This window comes from Pteropus medius, unplaced genomic scaffold (assembly GCF_902729225.1).
Source record: "Pteropus medius unplaced genomic scaffold, Ma_sr-lr_union100, whole genome shotgun sequence".
Taxonomy (NCBI): domain Eukaryota; kingdom Metazoa; phylum Chordata; class Mammalia; order Chiroptera; family Pteropodidae; genus Pteropus; species Pteropus medius.
Genome location: NW_024349801.1, coordinates 3,060,967 through 3,082,578, shown reverse-complemented (window position 1 = coordinate 3,082,578; position 21,612 = coordinate 3,060,967). Strand labels below are relative to the sequence as shown.

The following is a 21,612-nucleotide window of genomic DNA, read 5'->3' as shown; positions in this document are numbered from 1 at the left end:
TGCAGTGCATACCACAGCGGGGGAACAGGGAAAGAGAGGCTCAATGTGAGAGCAGCATGAGCAAAGGCCCTCGGGTGCTTCCTAAGCATGGAATGTTCTCACAGCTAAAAGAAAGCCATATGGGCTGGGATGCAGAAGGAAGGGGAGGATGGTTCAACAAAGGTTTGAAAAAGCAGGCAGGGGATAGACATGCAAGGTCCTAGGAACATTTAAGGAGGTGGATCTTTGTCTCAAAACCAATAGCCATTGCATTATGTCCTTCAAATGTTTGCTCCTGGTGCCTTGTTCATGTTTGCTCAAGTCAAGAATAGAAATGGTGGACAGACAGGGCTCAGGACAGAGACCTGTATCCCATCCCCAGGCATTCCCTCACAGACAGACAATTCCTTCATCGGCTCCTCTGGGGCATGACGGCCCAGTGGTTCACACACCAGCCGGAATGTGTTGTCCCACCTCCGGCCTTTCTGTCTTCTGGGAACAAGGACCTGTGAAACCTTGCCAGATGCCACAAGCCTACTGCAATTCTCTGAATCTCTCAGTTGAGCAAGTCCTATCACTCCCACACCCCAAAATAAAATCCAGGCCAGCCTGACAGGTATTTCCAGAGAGCCACTGGCCCCAGTGATCATCGCCTTCTTTTGTAAACTCACACATTGTCCTTCCATAAATCTGTTCTGGACACTTCCCCGGCCAGTTGCAGCAGGACCCGGCTCTCTCTCTTCCAGCCAAGGGACGACTTAATTCTGCAAGATGGAATTCAACTGTGTGATTAAAGTCAAAATCTTTTTTTTTTTTCATTTTTTTAATGAAGTTTATTGGGGGTAACATTGGTTAATACAATTATATAATTTTCAGGTGTACAGTATAATTTCACAGCTGTATATTCTATTGTGTGTTTACTACCCAAAGTCCAGTTTCCTTCAGCTACCATATATTTGATCCCCTTTACCCACTTCACCCTACCCCTACCCCCCTATACTTGACTCTCTTTACCCTGTCTACCTCTCCCCTCCTCTCCCACCCTCTACCTTCTGGTAACCACTAGTCCATTGTCCATGTCCCTGAGTCTCTGTTTGTTTGTCCTGTTCATTTGTCGCTTTTAGGTTTATATCCCACATATAAGTAATATTGTGATTTTCAACTTTTTCTGTCTGACTTATTTTGCTTAGCATGATTATCTCGAGGTCCATCCATGTTGTCACAAACGACAATATTTCATCTCTTCTTATGGCTGAGTAATATTCCATTGTATATATGTACCACAGCTTCTTTAGCCAATCATCTATTGTAGGACACTTTGGTTGCTTCCATGTCCTGGCCACTGTGAATAATGCTGCTATGAACATTGGTGTGCAAATATCTTTTCAGATATGGGTTTTCAAGTCTTTGGGGGTAAATAACCAGTACAGAGATTGCTGGATCATATGACAGATCGATTCTTAGTTTTTCGAGGAACCTCCATACTGTTCTCCATAGTGGCTGTACCAATTTGCAGTCCCACCGGCAGTGTATGAGGGTTCCTTTTTCTCCGCATCCTCTCCAGCATTTGTTATTACTTGTCCTGTTGATTATAGCCATTCTAACAGCTGTGAGATGGTATCTCATTGTGGTTTTGATTTGCATTTCCCTAATAACTGGCGATGTTGAGCATCTTTGCAAATATTGGTTGGCCATTTGTATGTGCTCTAGGGAGAAGTGTCTGTTCAGATCCTCTGCCCATTTTTTGATTGGATCATTTGGGTTTTTTTGTTATTATTGAATCGTATGAGTTTAAAATCAAATTCTTAAATCAAGCAAAACCCTTTGGGTGAATAGGCCCTTCACAAAGGCTAGTCTCAACCAGTTTCACTAGAGAAAAAATCCTCTGGGTCAAGTATGGGCACAGAAGGTTCCAGAAGTTTCCCTCATCGACCTCTGCACAGTCTGCTAGAGAATGGCGTGTGGCCCCCAGGAGGTCTCCTACCCCAGGCAGCAGTTCATGCAGCCTCCTCCTTCCCTACACAAAGAGCAGTTACAGTGGCTCTTGTCCAGTGCCTTCGGCCTTCCGTAGGAGATGGCATTTCTAGTTCTTTCTGTCTGTTGCCTAGAATGTAACTTGTTCAAACCCAGTGCTTATGCTCATTATAGCCACTTCATTATTGGCCCCTGAGTGCTCTGCCCACTTCTGAACAGGCCACAAGGACCCAGGAACCCTGGGAAGAGAGCTGGGAACAGGGGGCAGCAGGAAATCTGCTTTCAATATGTGTTCTGTGACGTTTTTGAATTTTGTATCATTTGTATATATTATCTATTCATAATATGTAATTAATGAAAACAATGAGGTCATTCTTTTTGATAAAGAAGGTGAAATTCTAATAGGAGTTCAGGCTTTGCACTTTTTTATTCTCATCTCTTGCTCAAATAGTCTCACCCCCAAACTGAGGGTCTCTCTATCCCTCTATCTGGGCCTCAGTTTCTCTATCTGTAAAACGAAGTTCCTGTTGATCCTGGTACAGCCATTTGATCCCAGTTTGTGATTTTAACTCATCATAGCCTAGAGACACATCTTTGTTATCTGGCAAGCATGTGGAATCCTGGTGAGTAAGCCTGCAGAAACAGGCCCGGTCAGGGCCAGAGTCACTCGGCAAGAGCCCAGGGTCAGCAAGGTGGGGCCTTGGGTGTGGAGCCCCAAGGCCATTCCAGCTGGAGCTCCAGAACCCTCTCCTCCAGGGTGACCTCAGTAATATCCCAAGACACACTTTGACCCTCTCTCCCAAGGAGGCCTTTGTCAAGATGGGAGCAGAAGTACAGAATCAACGAATCTGGGCTTCAGTGAATTAATGAATTTGAGCTTGCTGGTATCTCAGAGATGTCTGAAGCCTAAAACATCTTGTCAGTTTGTTCTCAAGAGTCAGCGAGTGTGGCAGGTAACTCCCAGGGGCAGTGAATGCCCCCACGCTACCCTGAATTTCCCACCAGCCGAAGAGTCTGCCCAGACTACAGTCCTTTGTCCTTCTCCCTCCCCACCCCAGGACCCCTGGGCCAAAGACACCCAGGGCTAGAGAAGAAAGGACAGCGATACCCCCACCTTCAGGTGGGCAGAGTCCTGCTGTCTGCAAGGTGCCTCAGAAACGGACTGCAAGATCAGGGCAAAGGCTAGGCAGCAAAGTGTCTAGTGCATACTTACAAAATCCCGTGTAGTCAAGTGCGTAAATCTTACATGCCAAGCACAATGAATTTCTACCCGCCCAGATCAAATTAGAGACCAATACCAGCGTCCCAGAGAGTCTCCTAATTTCTAAAAGCTAATTTAAAAAGTATTGTTTTTGTGAATGGGTGAATCATCCACCTGATTCAAAATTCTAAAGGAACGAAAGGGTACAAAGTGAAAATATTCTTCCTGCGCCATTCCCCAGGTATTCAGGGTCCCTGCTCAGCTCGGTGACTGCAGGGTCTGAGGTCAGAAGGAGCTCATAATGAAAAGAGGAAAGAAAGCAAGGCCGGGCTCTCCATGTCTACAGCCCCAAAGAAGGGTGTCGTTCAGCGAGGGGACAGTGGGAGAGGTTATAGGTGGCTGGGTGGGGGCAGTGTGCCCAGGGAAAACAGAATAAATAATTCCTATTTCTTAGACAGCACTGGACTTCACCAAGCCCTGCCATCCTGGAAGGCTGACGCCCCCCTCCCTCGTGTGCTAGAACTGGCTCACTGCAGAGAAACCCCTCTCTGTACGACTAGAGGGCACTCGCAACGCCCCTGTTTATCTGTGACCAGGCAGGACACAGATCCTCACATTCCAGTTCTGCGCCTCAGCAGCGATGAGCTGAACTGCCCGCCCCCACCAATCCACTGGAACAAAATGCTCGTTAACCAAACCAAGTTCAGGGGCTTTCCCAGATCGCTGAACTTGGCCCCCTCAGTCCGAGCCAGCAGACAGTCCCTCCTGGAACAGGCTGGCCTCGGGGGAAAGCTTTTCTACCCACCGCCCCTTCCGGGTGCCCCCACCCCACACCCACCCTGGCCCCTTCTAGCTGGTCCCCTCCCCCAATGGAAGGGAGACCATTTGCCTACCCACCCCCCCGAGACACTGCACATCTCACGTCAGAGCAGTGTCCCCCGCCACGGCGATGGCCCATCTCCTTTGCAGTAGTCCTTTCCAATAAAGTTGCTCCTTACTTGGTACAGATTTGGGTTATATTTGACAATTCCTTCCCTGTGGAATTTGCAGCCCAACTCGAGGGACAAAGCCAAATCCAGAAATAAAATAGCAGCCACTTTAACGAAACGAGTGGGAACTATGGGCCTCCTTGTTGTGGTTCTTTGAGAACGAGGCAGGGCTATCCCACGAGGGTACCAGAAGCCTGAGAAATGTCACAACTAGAGGAGTAGAGCGAGGGCAGCCACCAGGTCCCGGGATGCCAGAAGGACAGAGTGTGGCCCTCTGGAAAAACTGGAAAAACATTCGCTAGCTAGAGAAATCAGCTTGTGGGTTGTGCAAGGGCACGAGTGTGGCAGAACGCTCCCCACGTGGGGTGTGACCCACCCCCACCCCAACCTCAGTCAGGGAGACCAAGCCCAGCCCTTTGTCTCCTATGCGCCTCTTTCCCATCCTTGATTCAGGAGCCATCGGGGGTATTAAGGAGGCCTCTCCGAGAAGTTCAGGGCTCCATCAAGCATGGGGCAGCCACCACCTGTTAGGGCTTGGAAAGGTTGGGATGATGAGGTGGGGAGGCCAGACCCACACCTTGACTTTGGGCCCTGGAGTCCCCCCTTGGAGGGGGTAAGAGCCCTCCTGGGGGGCCACACGCCATTCTCTAGTGGACAGCACAGGAGTCAGTGAGGGAAGCTTTTGGAACCTTCTGCGCCCATCCTTGACTCAGAGGATTTGTGCTCTAGTGAAACTGGTTGAGACTAGCCTTTGTGACCAGCCTATTTACCCAAGGCGTTTTGTGTGATTTAAGTGTTTGACTTTAATCACATAACTGAATTCCACTTGCAGAATTAAGTCACTCCTTGGCTGGAAGAGAAAGAACTAGGTCTTGCTGGAACTGCATCCCAAAAAGCGAAAAGGGCAGCACACAGCCTGTTTGGTGTGGGCATACACACGGGGGAGTCTAGAAGTTTCTGGCAGGAGAGTGAAGGTGCTTGGGCCCCTTCAGACACCTAGCATCTGCAGCTCCCAGTGGGGAGTGGACCCGAACTTGGGTTTAGGGCCCCTCCCACTTTCCCACTCTCTAGAGGTTGTTGGGAGATCCACAAGGACTCATGAACTCTTTGCAGAGGCCAGAGAAGTGTCATGTGTTTAGGACGCATGAAGGGATCCTGACCAGAGGCAGGGGACATGATCAGAAGAGCTCTCGAGGTGGAAGCCCTGCTTCCTCTCTGGGGTCCTGGGGACATCTGCAGGTTCTCAAGCTCTCCCACTTGGCCCCGATGTCACTCCCATTCCCACGGCCTGCCCAAATCCCACGTGCTCGTGGTGGTTCTGGCTAACTCCACAGACAAGGGTGGCTTTCCATGTCAGTGGTTCCTGCCTCGTTGCTGATGGCGTGACCCCACAAAGCCCCCTTCACTGGTTCCACAGACATAGGTACATGGTGAAGTTGGTGAGCATGGAAGAATGATCTAAGAATATGGGGATTATGAGGAAACGTCTCCTCCTGTAGCAGTGAGCAGCCCAGCTTCGCCTCCCCCTTCTCTTTTTCTTCCAAACACACGTTCCTCTCCACGCACAGCAGTTGAGTAATTGTTGACTGTTTTAAATGTGCCCCTGGCACCTCCACCCCGTGGACGTTTCTCTCTCCCCCGCCCCCAATCCCTTCCTCTTCTATCTCAAGCTCTCTCGCCCCCATCTTCTCTCACTATCCCCGTCTCTCTTAAAATAAAAGAGCTGGACAGGACAGCTCTGCTTTGACCACACAAGTGGGATGGTTTGTTTGGGTTTGTCTGAGAATTGTCCTTTCAAGGGTCCAGACTCTTTTCCATCGGCAACAGTGAAAGGAGAGGCTTGTCCCCGGCTGGGGGAGGGGCCAGCCGCGTGGGTCTGGACGAAGGGTCATTGATGAGGTTCCCAATCTTTCATGCCTCTTTGTTTTCCACCTGTTTCCATGCAAAGGGATTTTAATGCTCTTCTTGACGCATTGTGATCTGTGCAGTCACACAGAGCTGCCCCTGGAATATCTGTATATATTACAGATATTGCTCCACTTGGCTGCCAGACCTCTTACTCCAGGAAGCCCAGCTATTGGGCTTCCTGGAGTAAGGTCTGGCAGCCAAGTGGAGCAACACGATGCTTTGGTAGCCTGGGCAGGAGAACCACTGTGGGCAACTGACCTGGTAGGGGCATGGGTGCAGCCGAGGCAGGCAAGCTGTGACCGGCCCCGCACAAATAGCCCCCGGCCACTCAGGCCCTGCGATCCGGTCTCCCACCTGTTACCTCCACGCCCCCACCTAGCATGCGGGAAGGGGAATTCCTCCGTGTACTCTTTTGGAGGCCTGCCTTGCTTTGGGGTCCAGAATGCAGGATGCATTTGGTGATTTGGGGACCCAGCTGTTCTCCCAAGCGGCCAGCAGCACTGGGACCTGGCACTCAGAGGGATTTTGCACACTGTAGGTGGCTCTAGGTGGCACTCCCTGCCCCAAGTCAATCTGGCAGCCCCACTGCTTGCAGGAGAGATGGAAGCCGCCTCAGTGAGCACCCGAGGCCACCAGGCCCAGCCTTTGTGTTTGAGCCCCTGGCCAGGGCTCACTGGACAGCTGCCATGGATAGTCTTTGTACTCTCACCGTGGTTCAGAATGAGGACACTCCGCAAATCCCTTTCCATCCTGGCACACCTATACCCCTCCTGTCCTCAGGACCCTGTTCAAACGGTAATGCTTGGAATGGAGTTGATCTGAATTAAATGAGAGCGGGCCATGAAAGAGGTGGTGTGACTCTCAGCCATGTCCACTCCAGGACCAGATACTCTCAGGGATGCAATGGAACTGAGGAAATGTGCTTGTCCCTTCCCTCCTGGCCCTAAGCTGGCATGTCTGCCTCCTCCCTGACCTCCTTGTACTGGTCTTGGCAGCAACCAGTCACCTGAAGGCCTATGGCCAAGCTCATCCCACCTCAGGGCCTAGAATATTGTCTCCACTCACCTCTTTAGTCTTGAATTCAATTCCCCTCCCAAGAGGTAGATTGAATTCTAGCTCAGCCCTGTGCCTCCCTCACAGCCTTCACCACCCATTGAGTGTGTTATCAGGGGCCGCGGCCTCCTTGTCCAGCCTCCAGGAGTCTGTCAGTGAGTGAGTGAATAAATAAATGAAAGAGTCAGGTGGGCCAAGAGGCACACGATTAATCCATTCCTAACTCCCAGAATTTGGTGAAGAAAAGAACACAGGCCACCAGCAGTATTTATAATTCTGATCGTTTTTTTTAAAAAAAAAACAAACCCCTCCCCACACACACACATAAAAACAGAACTCCCCACCCCAAACCAGCCAAGTGTTAACAGGTTAGCTATTAACAGGAGGAAAGACATTGAAGCTACACATCAATTCATGGCAGAGGTATTCTGGCCAGGATGACATCACAGTGGCAGCAATGATGTGGCTGGGAACAATGACAGAGATGCAAGAATGGTGAAAATGCATCACAGAAGCTAGGTTGAATTGACTCTGCAAATAAATAAATGTGATGCTGACAGCATCCTCTATGTTAGCGAGACATTAGGACAAAATGGAATAGCAAAATGAATAAACAAACGCCTGCCGGTCATACGAGGGTTTGGTTTAAAACAAAACTAACTGCCACAAATGAGAACGCTCAGGACACTTGTCAGTAGTCAGAAAGAGCAAAGTCTCTGCCTCCCCAAATGCCAACACGGCAGGGTCCCAGGGTGTCGGCGGTTGGGCAGGGCCTCATAGCCACAGGTGGACCGCTCAGCAAGCAGGCCTGACTCGGCACTTCGAGATGCAGTCCCTGCCTTCTGAAGAGGGTCCCTGAGCTGGGCTGGGTCCCCCAATCTGCCTTCACAGCAGAGGTCCCAGCCCAGATGCTGGGGAGAGCCACACTCCGGAACCACCTTTGACCTCTCACTGTCTCCTTCAGTTCCTGCCCCAGTGTTAAGAGGGAACCCTGGGACTCTAGGCTATCCCTGGGAAGTTTTGCCCAATACACAAAGTCAATAATCAGTCTTGTGACTTCCTGCCTTCAGATGTCAAGTTCCACTCCAGATGAGTAAACTATGGCTCCAGGAGGATGGAGACTTCTGTGGAGGTCTGCTCTCAAGCTTCAGGAGCCATCAGGTCTCCTGACCAGCCCTACTTCCTCCCAGCACGGGGTGGGGAGGGGAGGGATGAACATCTGGCCGACATGCTTTCATTCTCAAGGCCCAGCTATTTGTCAGGTTCCTCTGGATCCACTGCACCGTGTGGGGGTCTTGAAGCCTAAGGGGGTGTCAGAAGCTGAACAGGCCATTCGGAGCTCACAAGGCTGAGCACTGAGGCCTGATGCCTGAGAGCTCAGCTCGACTGCCTCCTGGGGCAAGGTCAATGGTCAGAGGCTAAGGCCAAGCCTCTCCCGGCACCTAACACAGGGGCCTAGAGGATGAAATGATCTTAGCTGATGTTGGTCCCCAGGCTGCTCCCTGGATGTACTGACAGCTCAGAAAAGCCAGCCGGTTGCCAGACACATTAGCTGGGCCTCGGCTGCCTCCCTTGGGAAAAATACCATGGGAACCACATGGACCAAAGCCTGCTAACACAGCCTCTCTGGAAAGGAGGATCGGTGTGCTGAGCTGGGAGTCAAAACCCGAGAGTCAGGGCGGCTTCTAGAGTCAGAAGGGCAAAGTTGGGCTGGGCTCTGTCTGGAATTGAGTCTGGGACAGGTTACATAGGTTGTGGCAGGGGATGGTGGCACAATGGCCAGGAGCCAGTCTCAGACAGACTGCTGGGGTTGCCAACCAGCCAGGGAGGCCGATTCTGTGCACCCTGGGAGGGGCCGTCTTCTGGAACCCAATGGGAAGCCCTCCTTATCTTGTCTGTTTCCAGATTTCAAGTTTGGGACTTTGTCTGAGAGGAATAGAGTCAGTTCCCAAACCAGATGTACGATGTGCCAGGAGGCAGCATTACCTGCAGGCAAGACCTAGAGTGTTGCCCACCACCTGCCTGGAGAAGCCTGAATCCTCCTGCCTTTGTGCCTTTGTTCGGGTTGTGGTCCAGGAGCCCCATGGCGTCTTGTATGACCGGGGTCTAACCCAGAAACCAGCCCTATTCTGCACATCCTTACGGGAACTCCAGGATGGACCAGCTGCCCATGACCCCTGCTCAGAGACCCAGTGGCTGCTGACACCAGACACAGGAACCTGCTCTTTCTGTGGAGGTGGGGCTGGCAACAGAATCAGCCCAAGTCCTTTGCTCTCCTATAAACCACTCGGAAGCAGCTGTTTCACTGAGGTTTTCTCTCGTTTCGGAGGGCTAAGGAGGCATCTTCCTCAGGTCTTTATGATAGAAATGTTAAGCCCTGCGTTAGTTTTCCCAATGTCACTACATCTATAACAAAAAAATAAGGAAGCTTAGCACACGTGTCTGTTAGTGCAAGTCTACTGTCCACATGGTGAGGCCGAGTCTCAGCAGCTCATTGGCAGCAGGAGTGTGTGGTTCTCAGAATCCCTCCTCCTGCGAGACTGTGCTATAGACGGGCCCTGGGGGTCATACCTGACGACAGGACCTGATCCCTCCGAGGCCCATCATATGCTGCGGGCAGAGTTAGGGGAGACAGAAGACTCTCCCTACCTGCCCTTCCCCATTTCTTTAAAAAATAATCATCTTGGTAGCATCAACCTGATCCAAAATTTAAGTTAAAAAAAATAATAATACAAAAAAAAACAAAGGTGGGAAGGGTAAAGGGCCCAACATAGCAAAAAGTCTGTAAGTCTGTGGTCAGTCAGGGGCTCCGGCCTCTTCTCAGTTCGGCACTTATGCCTCACGCTTTTGAGGAGGTATTGATAAAAGTTCGTCTATTGGGACTAAATTCGTACCAGTTTTTCACAGTAGCCCCCGCACCTGACGTGGTGGAGGGGCAGTGTGGGGTGCTCTGATGAGCTGCCTGGATGACAGACTGGAGTTGCTTTGTAGGTGGGTGAGTTGTTTCAAAACGATCGTCCTGCATTTTCCATCCGGTCGCTTCCCAGCTCTTCTCCCTTATGTCTCTTGGGGAACCACTTGCATGAGCTTCTGGCAAAAGACTGTTGTGGAAACTGCAGGGGAGGGGAAAGTAGAGTTATTTGGGGGTCATGAGATCACATGCCTGGGGAGCCAGGGACCCCCACGTCACCATGACTTCTAAAGTTCTCAGAGAAGCCAGAAACCCAGAACTTGGTGTGAAACCTCCAATCTGAGCATTTGTACACTGGGCTTGTGGGCCTCCCTACTGGTAAGCACCAGCCTGCACTCCTGGTTAGCAGTGGGAACACTGAGCCTCTGTCAGGGACTGTAAGTCACTCTGCAGGGTGTGGCCGCGGAACTGGGCAACAGGCGGAGTGTGCTGGCCTTCCGCCTCACCCTGGTTTCAGAACCCTGAGATCACCAGGAGCGACAATGGCATGATAGGTCCCGGTGTTGGAGGACTGTCTGATGGGCCCTTCCCAAGGGCCCACACCTGGGCCACCACTTGGAAGACACCCAGGTTGCCCACTGCTGGATGACAGCCTATGGTCCTGCAGAGGGGGTGGAGCAGGCGGGTGTGTATGAGAGGCCCAGATGAAAGCTCTGTAGGGGTTGATTTCAGGACAAAGGGTCACACTTTAGGACCATTTTAGTGCTCTGCAAGATGATTACCAGGGAGCCTCGTCTGGACTCGAGGCAAAGGTCTGCAGAAATGACTGACGGTGTCCTAGTCATGGGGGGGTCCGATCAGAATTCAGGAATGGCCACCCTGAAGATTTTACAAGCCACCTAGGATGTGGTGATTGGGGTGCAAACACCAAGGACTTTTCCAGGAGCGGGTCACATTAACAGCGGCCTCAGTACAGGCTCCTAAACTTGGCTTGTCAATTGGCCCTATGACCACGGTGCAGAGATCCTGTTTTCTCCTTCTCTGCCTTTCTAGGTCAGCCGCTGTGTTTAAGCTGGCGACAGGCAGTGGGATTTCGTTACTTGGCAAAAGCAGCCTGGTTTTCTGGAATCCCTTGTTATGAGATTAGCTTGTGCCAAGCTGAGCGTCTTATCCTTAAAATACGTGGGCCAGACGTCACCGCCAGACACACCAAGTGGCTGAACCTTTGGTCGGCGTCATGAAAAAGCCCCCGGCTCCTGCCCAGCCGCGCTCTAGGCTGTAGGATTAGATGAGACAGCAGACAGCCTGCTCCGGAGAAGGCTGGGGTGCTGGTGGACCCCGGGCAGGAATGGAGAGAGGCCTCACTGCCAGGCTGCATTGGGGAGATACTCACAAATGCCTTGGAGGAGCCACTTGGGCTTGTTTTTCCACTGGACCCCAAGGAAGTATACCGGCAGGCCACTGAGGATTATGGCAAAGCCAATGCCACACTCCACAGGGGTCTTCCAGAAGGAGACAGCAATCAGGAACAGGCAGGCCAGGATGAAGAACACAGGGAGTGCCAGGTTCACCTGGAGACAGAGGGTGGAGCGATGGGCATCAGTCCAGAGCTGATGCCAGCAGTTGGCATCTATCGCTCCCTTCCCACACCTGCCACAGCCTGTCGTTGCAAGTCCCGTCCACCTCGCTCAAGGAGCTCCACTCCCGCCACCACCTGCTCTCGCTCAAGCCATGCTCCCCCTCGGGCCCACCCAGCCTCTCCCATGGGACCCCACAGAGCACACTCTACACCCCTGGCTCTGAGCCCATTCCTCCTAGCCTGGACTGCCAGGGCCATCATAAGTGCCTGTCAAGCTCTTTCAGCATTTACCACAGTCTGACCTGTGCTGGTTTTCTCTGAGTCGGCCTCCTTTGAGGCTAGAGTCTCTGGAGAACTGAGACTTCCCCAGTTCTACATTTACCCTCACTTAGCACACAGTGCCTAGCAGTAATTACCCAAAGTGCAGACGGTACCAACGGGTGAATGCAAACAACCAGGTTGGTCCCTTGAGGCTTCCCAAAGTCAGGCGAGGTCGACCTTGCTAGTTCCCACAACACAGCATAGAAACCTTGGCCCAGCACCCACCCAAGGTCACCCAATGGGGGCATACTTCTGGGAAGACGACCACCACCCACTAATAAGTGAGGGGTACCACCTTCTCAGAGAGCCTTTGTGGGCAGGCTGACCAGCCTGCACAGCCGCAGGCAGACAGGCCCACCCGCAGAGTTCAAGGCAGACCAGCCACAGGGGTGCCCCCAGCCCAGCCCGATTCCAGGAACCTTGTCCTGCTTCTGTACCCACCCGGCCGGGCAGGCTTGTCTAGACAGACTCGGTCGTCTGTGCACACACTGGCAAGAGGCCCCCAGAGGTGAAGGGTGAGCCAGGGTTGCACCCAATCAGCCCAGACTGCATGCCCCTCCCCAGCCCAGGTTAACAGTGGAACAGAACCCACCAAATGCCCAGGATGACATGAGGTCAGCCCACCACAGGCACAGGCTGACACAGGGACAGAGGCTACATGTGCCCAGAATGATAGGAAGATAAGACCTACCACATACACAGCCTGACACGGGGACAAAGCCCACCACATACCCAGGTGACAGGGGGACAGAGCCCGCCACCAGCAGGGAGCACTAAGGTTGCCCTGGTACCCCAGGAGAACCTCTCCAAGGCAGGGAGCTGAGTCCTGCGGGCCTCTGTGGGACTCTGTGGGACTGCTGGATAGGGAAGACGGGGAGAAGGCCCGCGGATGGGTGCCAGCTGTGGTGGCCAAATGCCACTGGGGACTGGACAAGGGACAGGAGCCGCTAGCCAGTGACCACCACGAGCTCCACCCTCTCGCTCCCCTGACATGAGTCAAAGCTGACGTGCTCACTGGGACTCTCCAGCAGGAGCAGGGCCCTTTATCACACCTCTTTTCGGAGAAACAAGGTGACCCTTGGGCAACCGTCTCTCAGTACTGCTTAATGAGGAGAGGCTTATCTGCCTGAGGCCAGGAGCAGCAGATAGTCTAGTGCTAAAACACCTCTACCCAATAAGGCTGAGCCAGTTCTGGCAGCAGCCATGCTCTATGGGCTTAAATGTCACCTCCCACCCACACCATATGGTCTCCTCCTCCGACCCCAGGCAGTGCCCCCGAACACACCATGGCCTGGCCCTCCCCAGACAACATGTGGCGACCTCACCTCTGCCCACATGCCACCTACTCACAATCACCCAGCTGTCCTGTTCAGCAGCCCCCAGGCCAGTCAGGCCCCTCACCCTTCCTGCCTGCCCACCCATACAACGCTCATCACCCTCCCACCAGGTTTCTTATTTATTGCTTCTCCTTCTTGCTAGAATATAAGCTCTAGAAAGGCAGGGATCTGGGGAGATCTATTTTGTCCTTTGATGAACCCCACACCTGGAATCACACACTTGGCAGGCACTGGACAGGTCCCTAATAGACAGCTGTCAACTAAATTGACTGCCATCCATGTCGAGTTTGGAAGCATCTTCACATGTTTACCTTGGTGGCTTCTCACCAGAACCCTCTGCAGGAGACACTCTGACTCCTGGTTCAGAGGGGAGGTGGCAACCAGGAGTGGGACAGTGGCTTGGCCAGGCACATGCCAGAAGGACAGAACCAAAAAGCTATATGGCGCTAGCTCCCCACTCAGGGCCCCTGGGGACACTGGGACTCCATTTCTTCAGCACACGACCCACCAGCCCTGGTCATGCGTCAGGCCTAGGCTGCCCGTGACCAGCTGGGCCCTCACCTTGATGGGCCTCTCCAGCTCGGGCCTCTTGTAGCGAAGCCACAGCATCCCGATGATGGCCAGGGCCACACAGAGCCAGTTGAAGAAGCTGAAGAAGTTGATGACGGACAAGATGTCACTGGAGAAGGCGTACAGCAGGGTCATGACACACTGCAAGCAGAGAGATGGGGCAGCGTGAGCCCTCGAAGGACCTGGGCCAGCACCAGGAGCAGGACGGCCACAGACGACGGAGGGTGCCCTGATGCGGGGAGACGCCTGCGGGGTGGGCTGACCGTACTTGCACCCTCTTGCTTTAAGGAAGACACAGTCTGAGAAACACACGATTTCTCAGAAAACAAAGGCCCCACTGAGAGTGGGAAGGGAACAGACTCTTAAACCCAGCGCTTACTGCGGCATTACTTTTAACCCCAACGACTGGGAACCAATCCAAGAACATGGCACAGGGCCCACGTAAATTGGCCAGGTACATCCAGGCCACTGAGTACCATACAGCAGTTTTGAAACTGTGGTTGAACTCTGTGTGGTTTTAAACATGTCCCAGTACCATTCGGTAGAGCCTCGTCCTCTCTCCTTAAGTCAGGCTATACTTACTGACTCACTCCTAACAAACAATGAGAGAAATGGCAAGTGTGACTCCTGGGGCTAGGCCATAAAAACGTGGTGGCTTTCTCCTTGCTGTCCCTCTTGGCTCTCACGCCCAGGGGGCAGCCAGCCATCATGTCCTGAGGAAGCTCAGGCAGCCCTGTAGAAGCCCACGCCCTGAGGAACTGAGGCCTCCTGCCCACAGGCATGAGAGGAGCCATCCTGGAAGGGGGTCCTCCAGCCCTGGCTGAGCGTCCAGACAGGACTGCAGCCCCGACCACCATCTTGTTACTACCTCACGAGGGACCCTGAACCAGGCCACCGAGCTGTTCAGTCCCAATTCCTACCTCACAGAAACTGGCAGTGAATGCTTTCTGTTTAAGCTACTCAGTTTGGGCAGATTTGCTACATGGCAACAGAGAACTAATAAAATTGCGTGTACTAGCACAGAAAGACATTGAGACAAGCTGAAGAAAAATGCACACATGTGATCTCACTAAAAATACAAACGCCACGTAGGAATATCAGGTGCTGCAGGCATGAATGAATGAATGAATGAATGAATAACAGCACAAACGCTGGGCACACCTGTTAACACACCACAGAGCTCCAGAGAGGCATGGGGCACACCAAGCCACCTATAAACCATGCTTCCCCGTGGAGCTTGTTTCTCACATGCCAGACGTTCAAAGTTGTTTTATCACTACCATGTATTATTTTTGGAATTAAAAGCTCAAAAAAAAATCCAGCACCCTTTTCCTTTTGAGTTCAGTGGAGCATGCAGTCAAGGGCCCAATATGAGAAAACACCATTAACTTATCTGAAACTCAGTCTCTGCCTCGACCTGCTGCCCAGGTGACACCAGGCAAAAAGTTGGGAGGGCCTTATGCAGGTGGACCCTGTGGCCTCTGCCCACCACCCCCGGGCCTCCTGCTGGGGAGCTCCAGAGATGATCCTCGAGGGATACCCCAGTCTTCTATTTCAATCCATTTTCAATGCTCCTGGGGAAGGAAGGCACTGGATGGTGCCGGCTTACCGTGAACACAAGGGAGGGCATGGGCGTCAGGAGCTGCGGATGGATCATGGAGAGGATGGAGGGCAGGTGGCCCTCCCTGGACCCCACGAAGAACAGTCTGTAGACGGAAGAGCAGGCAGTCAGCCTCATCCTAGAGCAACCTAGGTAGGCTGTCAAGGGCTAGGCTCCCTCCCAGGGGCTTCCTGGTGTCCCTGACCTACTCAGGTGGCACAGGAGAAAACTCAGAGGTCTTGCTCATCTCCAGCGTCCGCCTGGACAAGGTTCACAATGAACCCATGAAAGAATCTGGAAGGACCCAGCAGTTGTGCCACCTCTGGGCAGGTAAGAGTTCCTGGTCCTTTATTTCTGTGCTATTGGGACATTTTTACAGCTATATATTACTCAATCTAACAAGAGAACTTTTAAAGCTAATGTTACAAAGTGGCATCGGCACAGCCTCCCCAGCTCAGCCTCCCTCCTGCTCCTGCCCCGGCTCCCGCGGAGCCCAAGTACGGGAGGGTGGCTCTGGGTGGGCTCACCTGGAGGACGTGAAGAGGGACCCGTTGACGGAGCCGAAGCAGGACAGGCCCACGAAGACGGGGATGACCCAGGACATGACGCCCAAGTGATAGTTCCCGAAGTCCTAGACAGACACCAAGCGTGAGTCCCTATGCCCCACGACACCCAGCAGAGGCTGCCCCAACCTGGACCGTGTGCTGTCCTCACGGCCCCGCCCCGGCTCACTTGTCCGCACACCCCCCACACACTTCTCGTAAGACGTCTGCACATGAGTGACCCCTTGGAGTCTGGACTTTGGGGGCTGCTCCAAGGACAGAGCCTTCTTTGTAATAACACCCGTGCCTCACTCTTCACGCCCACACGCTGGTTCTCTACACCAGGCTGAGCAGGTCCCTGGTCTTTCTTCCAGTCCACATGTCCACTCTACGAGGGAATACTGTCCTTTCTCTGGCTGGGTCCCCAGCACCTAGCCCAGAGCATAGTTCAGTGAGTATTTACTCAGAAGCTGGAATGGGTGGGCACAGACCCTCACCTGCTGAAGCTGCTGGTGAGGACACTGTGGAAAGTGAGCCTATGGGCATCCCCGCAGGGCATTCAAAAGCCCACTGGTTCTATTTGGGGCCCCCCTCTGCTTGGTTTGGAAGGCTGATAATGTAGATGTTCAGCTGGCTGCCACCATGGGATCTGGGGGTGCTGCTCCCCCACCACTGAATCCTGTGTACAGAAGACCCAGCAGAGGTGGCTCAGTATGTAAATGGAAAGAAGGTAAGGAAAGGCTGCCGAGACCTACATCCCTGTGCTCTGGGCTGCAGACCTCACTCACCGAAATGGGCCTCCCAAGTCACCACAATGGATTCACCCCCTCCATACTTGACTTTAAAAATGACTGATGCCGGGACCGCTGCAGACATGTTGATTTAAAACTGGCCCAGGGTGCACTTTTAAAGCCCACTGGGATTCTCACGAGCAGCCAGAGTCAAGAACCAGTGCTCCACACTCTCTAGTGGGCCTGGCAGAGCACGGCTCAACCCCTCCGAGCAGGAGCACCGTTTGGCGGCAGGGCCGGCCTCAGCCTCTTGGTGATCTGGGTAGACACTGGCAGGGGGCATCTTACCACGGCCACAGCCTCGGATGTCAGCATCTGCTCATTGGACAGCGTGGTGAAGTAGGCCAGGTTCGTCAGCACGTACACCAGGGTAACGATGGGGAGGGAGATGATGATGGCCAGGGGCAGGTTTCTGGAAGGAACGAGAGGCCACGTCACCAAAGTGCAGCTCCAAACAGAACCAACCCTAATGGCTGCCCAACACACAGGACCTGGTTCTGAGCCTCACTGCATGAGGAAGGTGGTAAGCAGGGAAGCTGTCACCATCACCAATTACCAGCTGGAAGCTGGCGCCTGGGTCTGAGCAGCTGTGTGAACCTGGGCTAGTGACTCGACCCTGCCAGCCTCTGCTCTCCATCTGTGAAATGGGTGCTCCTGCACATTTCAAGGGTATCTTGTTCAAGGTCACACAGCCACTGTGCGGCTGGCTTACGGCTAAAACCCAGCACCTCTTCACCCCAAGGCCCCTCCCCAAAGGCCCTGCACTGCTTTCGTCAGCGACTGTGCTGGGCCCATGGCTGGGTTCCCAGCAGAACCAGGATTCTTCCTTCTCTGACACTGAAATAATAAATTAAAAAATGTCTGTTCACACGTGTACCTGTATGGGTTGATCATCTCCTCTGTGACAAAATTCAAGTAATTCCTAGAATTTAAAGAAGATAATTTAATTATACAATCCTCCCAAAGTCATCAGGGGAAAAATAAGAGCGCAGATCCCATGGGAGCCCCTGCTGGCCGCTCTGGGCCCCTAGAGAGAAAACCCCTCACCCACCACTGGGGGCCGCTCTAGGTGTGCACCTGGGGGCAAGGGCACAGTCCTGCTCCCTCGGGACACCTATGCCTCCAACGGGCCCATCGCCTTAATCACCCCTGTCCTCTCCCCGATCCGTCTTCCAGCACCTTCTCCATTTCCCTGCCACGAGGCAACCATTCTCGTGGCCTAGTATAGCCCGGCCTGAGAGAAGGGCCACAGCTGGGGACGCAAGAGAACAGAAAGTTCACAGGGAAAGCTCCAGGCAGGCATTCTGCTCTTGGTGGGAAAAAGGCCGAGAACCACCAGGCCCAGGCTTTTGAGCCCAAGTGCTTCACACCTGTCAGCAAAGATTAACTTATAGGGCCACTTTCTCAGAGGCCAAGACACAGTGTAGAAATAACTGAGGGCTGCTGTGGCATCCACTCTGTGCTTTTTCAGGATGTGAGGGGCTCAGAACAGATCCAAGAGTGTTTCCTGCAACTCTCTAAAACTGCCTATGGGCAGCCAAGAGATGTCTTGGATTTCTGGACACCTCCGGGCCCGGCCTGCATGTCCCAAGGCCCGAGGACCCAGACATTCTGGAACTTACCATCCCCCATAGGCAAAGAGACCGCTGTATAACGCCAACACGATGTTCCCCACGTCCAGTTTGGTGCCTTCAAATGAGAACTTGGGATCCAGATTGGACACATCACCTAGCAAAGGCCAAACAGGCAGAAAAGAATGTTGGGTTACAGAGCGCTGCACAGAGGTCATGCTACAAGTTCCAGAATGCTCCTGGAGCAAAATACAGTAACAAACAAAACCGGTGGGGTGAAGGCTTTCTACCGCGACAAATTAAATGCACCTGCTGGGCCACCGACGCACATTCTCCAGACTTAACCTGCGGCTGGGAGCGCGGGCAAGGTGAGCATGATTCTGCTGTGACCTGGGGGAATGTGGCCAAGGGGGCCCTGGTCCACCTGGGAGGGGGATGGCAGCTCTGCAGCCCCTCAGCCACTTTGAGTGCCAGCCTCCTGAGGCAGGTATAGGGACATGTCTGCTTCCATAGGAGTGCAGGTCAGGAAGGAGGGGCGGATCAGCCCTGATCACCTCGGAGTATACAAGACCCCATGATGTGAGCCTCAGGTCAGGGGGACCTGGGTCTGAGCTTCGTTCTAGCCCTTTGGGTCCTGAGGATTGAGAGCTGCTACACCTAGGCCGGGCTGCTCACCTGTGTGACAGGACTCTGAATACCCCCTCCTCATGGCCACTGAGAGCACGAAATGACCTGAAAATGACTCAGATCCATCCCTGGAACACAACAGCCTCCAAGAAACTGGGCTGAATGAGAGGACAGTGTGGGCTGATGGTGCTGTGACTTCATGGAAAGTCTCTTCCCGGGGACAGGGCCGCATGAACACCTTCTGGACAGGTATTCCTGGGGGGCGAATCTCAGCCTTGCTCCTTAATCCAGATGGGCAATGCACTAGGCTCCTGGACATAGAGGTGGGGTCTGGACAGCTGAGTCCATTTCTCTGCTGACCATTTCTACCTGTAACAGACCCTACATTCCATGGCACACAGCCTCCCTCTTTTGGAGCCTAAGGACAGACAAGCCCATCTGATCTATGTTGTGGCTCAGGAAGGTCTACATGTGAGGGTCCCAGGGCCGCCCTATCAGAGGACAACAGAATGGGGGCTCAAACAATAAAGGCTTCTTCTTTTCCAGTTCTAGAGGCCAGAAGTCTGAAATCCAGGTGTCGCAGGGCCATGCCCCTTCTGGAGGCTCTAGGCCTGCCTCTTCCAGCTCCTGGTGGCCCCAGGTATCCTTGGCTTGTGGCTGCATCATCCCAGTTTCCGCCTCCTTCCTCACGGGAACTTCCGGTGTCTCCTCTTCTGTCTCTTGTAAGAAGGCTTATTAAATTTCGGGCACATCCTAATCCAGGATGGTCTCATCTCGATCTTTACTTTACTTGATAACATCTGAGGCCTTTTTCCAAATAAGGGCAGTCACAGGTCCCATGTGTTTTAGGGGCCACCATTCAGCCCAGAACAGCAGACGCTGTGAAATGTGGGTATCTCAGAAAGATCTCTGGCTACTAGAGCAGTTTCTGGCCCTTTCTGAAGCTGTTAATCATCTGTAAAATGGCTCAGGAACACTCGGGCCTGAATCTGAGTAGCTCTGTGAAGAGGGGCCAGCCCATCAGCCAGTGCCAACAGACACTGCTCTCCACTGATGAGGGTCGTTTGACCCTGGGTTTTGAGTTCCTGGCTCTCGGGATGGATGTGGCACAGACATGCACCTCACAGGTGATTGCCTTCCAGGAAGGAGGGCTTAAAATAAGAGCAAAGGCACCAATGGGAACAGAGGCACCCATTCCACCTCCTGCCCACCCGACGCCTGGAGGAGTGAGCTGAACTACTGGTCAGGTGTGGACTGTTTGGGGACCGTTTCTAACAGAGTCCTGTGGTTCTATATGTGAGACTCTGTGCCCCATCCTGGTGAGAAGCTGCTGCCCACATCCCACTGTGGCCCTGGGGCTGCTATGCACAGGTAAATGTCACCCATGGCCAGTGGGTCAGCAGGTCCCCAGGGGGGAACAGGGGGATGGAAGACCCCACAGGAGCCCGAGGACCCCAAAGGAGTCCCTGCCTTCCATGAGGGTGACAGCCTCAGTCATCCTGGGAACAGGACAGGGTGACAGTATGTGAGGTTTTCAAAGAGACCTGTGAAAGGGAGCTTCCCATAAAGCCAGTCATTTTACCTAATTGAAGCCCGCACTTCAAAGGCAGCACCAGATTTCCCACAACAAACGCGGTCCTGCTTATGGGTCTCTTATCCTAGAATCTGCCAGGGAGCTTATTTGTCCTGATCCTTCAAGAGCACTTGGGCCTTTGATCTCCTGAGCTGGAGGATGGACATGGAAGCCATGAGCCCGCCCACAAGGCCATGGTCTTGTGACCAGAAGAACAGGCTCCAGAGTGGCTGGCAACTCACCCAGAGTGCCCCCTGCACATAATCTGTCTCAGAGGTCCAGTCCCAGGACAGCTTGGTCACAGGGTGGTCAGGAGGGTGGGTGGGGGCAGTACTGAGAGCCAGCTCAGGACAGTGAGCTCTTCAACAGTACCTCGAGAGTGCTCAGAGCCCCTCTGTGCCCCCTCCCAGCTGCTCCCCTGTGAGATGGTCTGGAAAGTGCATTCCTTTGTGTCTGCAGACCCCAGTCTATCCTAGGTCCTTGCCCACAACTTCTTCTGTGGGGAAGGGGGAGGAACATCTGTCTTACAGTCAGGGAAACTGGGGGTGAGGCCACCTGGCCAGGGGTGTGGGACCTGCCTCTGGGTACTGCATGCATGAGCCCGAGTCCACACCACCCTAGGACACTGCAGGTGCTCCTAGAGTCTGGAGGAGCTGCCCAGGATGGCTCCTCTCCAAAAGGTCACATATCCCCCACCCCTCGCCTCAGCCCACGGTGCTGCCAGGTCAGGCTCTTTCAACCACTTTCGGAACTTTAAAGGTCTCTCATGATAAAGGTTCCTTATAAATTATGCTGGCTTGTCTTGAATTTGTAATTTTCACATTAATCTGCCCCATTTTCTTATTAGAATATAGGTTTTTTTAATCCCTTGTTTATTATTCAGATTGGATTTCTTTTTCCACATGCTGGGATAGATATCGGTGCAGCTGTGAAAGCTGGCTCCCACCTCGAGCATGATCCTGATTTAGTGACATTGTGTGTGCGCGCGCACACACACACACACACACACACACGCAGGCACACGCACATGTGGTTTGGAGACACTACGAAGCAGAGAAATGGTTACTGCTCTTGTTGAGGATAAGA

General features: G+C 53.2%; 1 protein-coding gene across 1 annotated transcript in view; it reads right to left on the bottom strand.

The window, feature by feature from the left end:
* Positions 1–7,399: 7,399 nt before the first annotated feature.
* Positions 7,400–21,612, bottom strand: part of SLC7A5 (solute carrier family 7 member 5) — a 42,981-nt gene continuing 28,768 nt past the window's right edge. Inside the window, exons 3-10 of the mRNA XM_039888710.1 lie at positions 18,378–18,483; positions 17,633–17,677; positions 17,044–17,167; positions 15,950–16,053; positions 15,432–15,528; positions 13,814–13,963; positions 11,409–11,586; positions 7,400–10,217 (exon numbers count right to left, since the gene is read on the bottom strand). Of these exons, the coding sequence (XP_039744644.1) occupies positions 10,162–10,217; positions 11,409–11,586; positions 13,814–13,963; positions 15,432–15,528; positions 15,950–16,053; positions 17,044–17,167; positions 17,633–17,677; positions 18,378–18,483 (860 nt within the window). The 3' untranslated portion in view covers positions 7,400–10,161. The remainder of the gene's footprint in view (positions 10,218–11,408; positions 11,587–13,813; positions 13,964–15,431; positions 15,529–15,949; positions 16,054–17,043; positions 17,168–17,632; positions 17,678–18,377; positions 18,484–21,612) is intronic.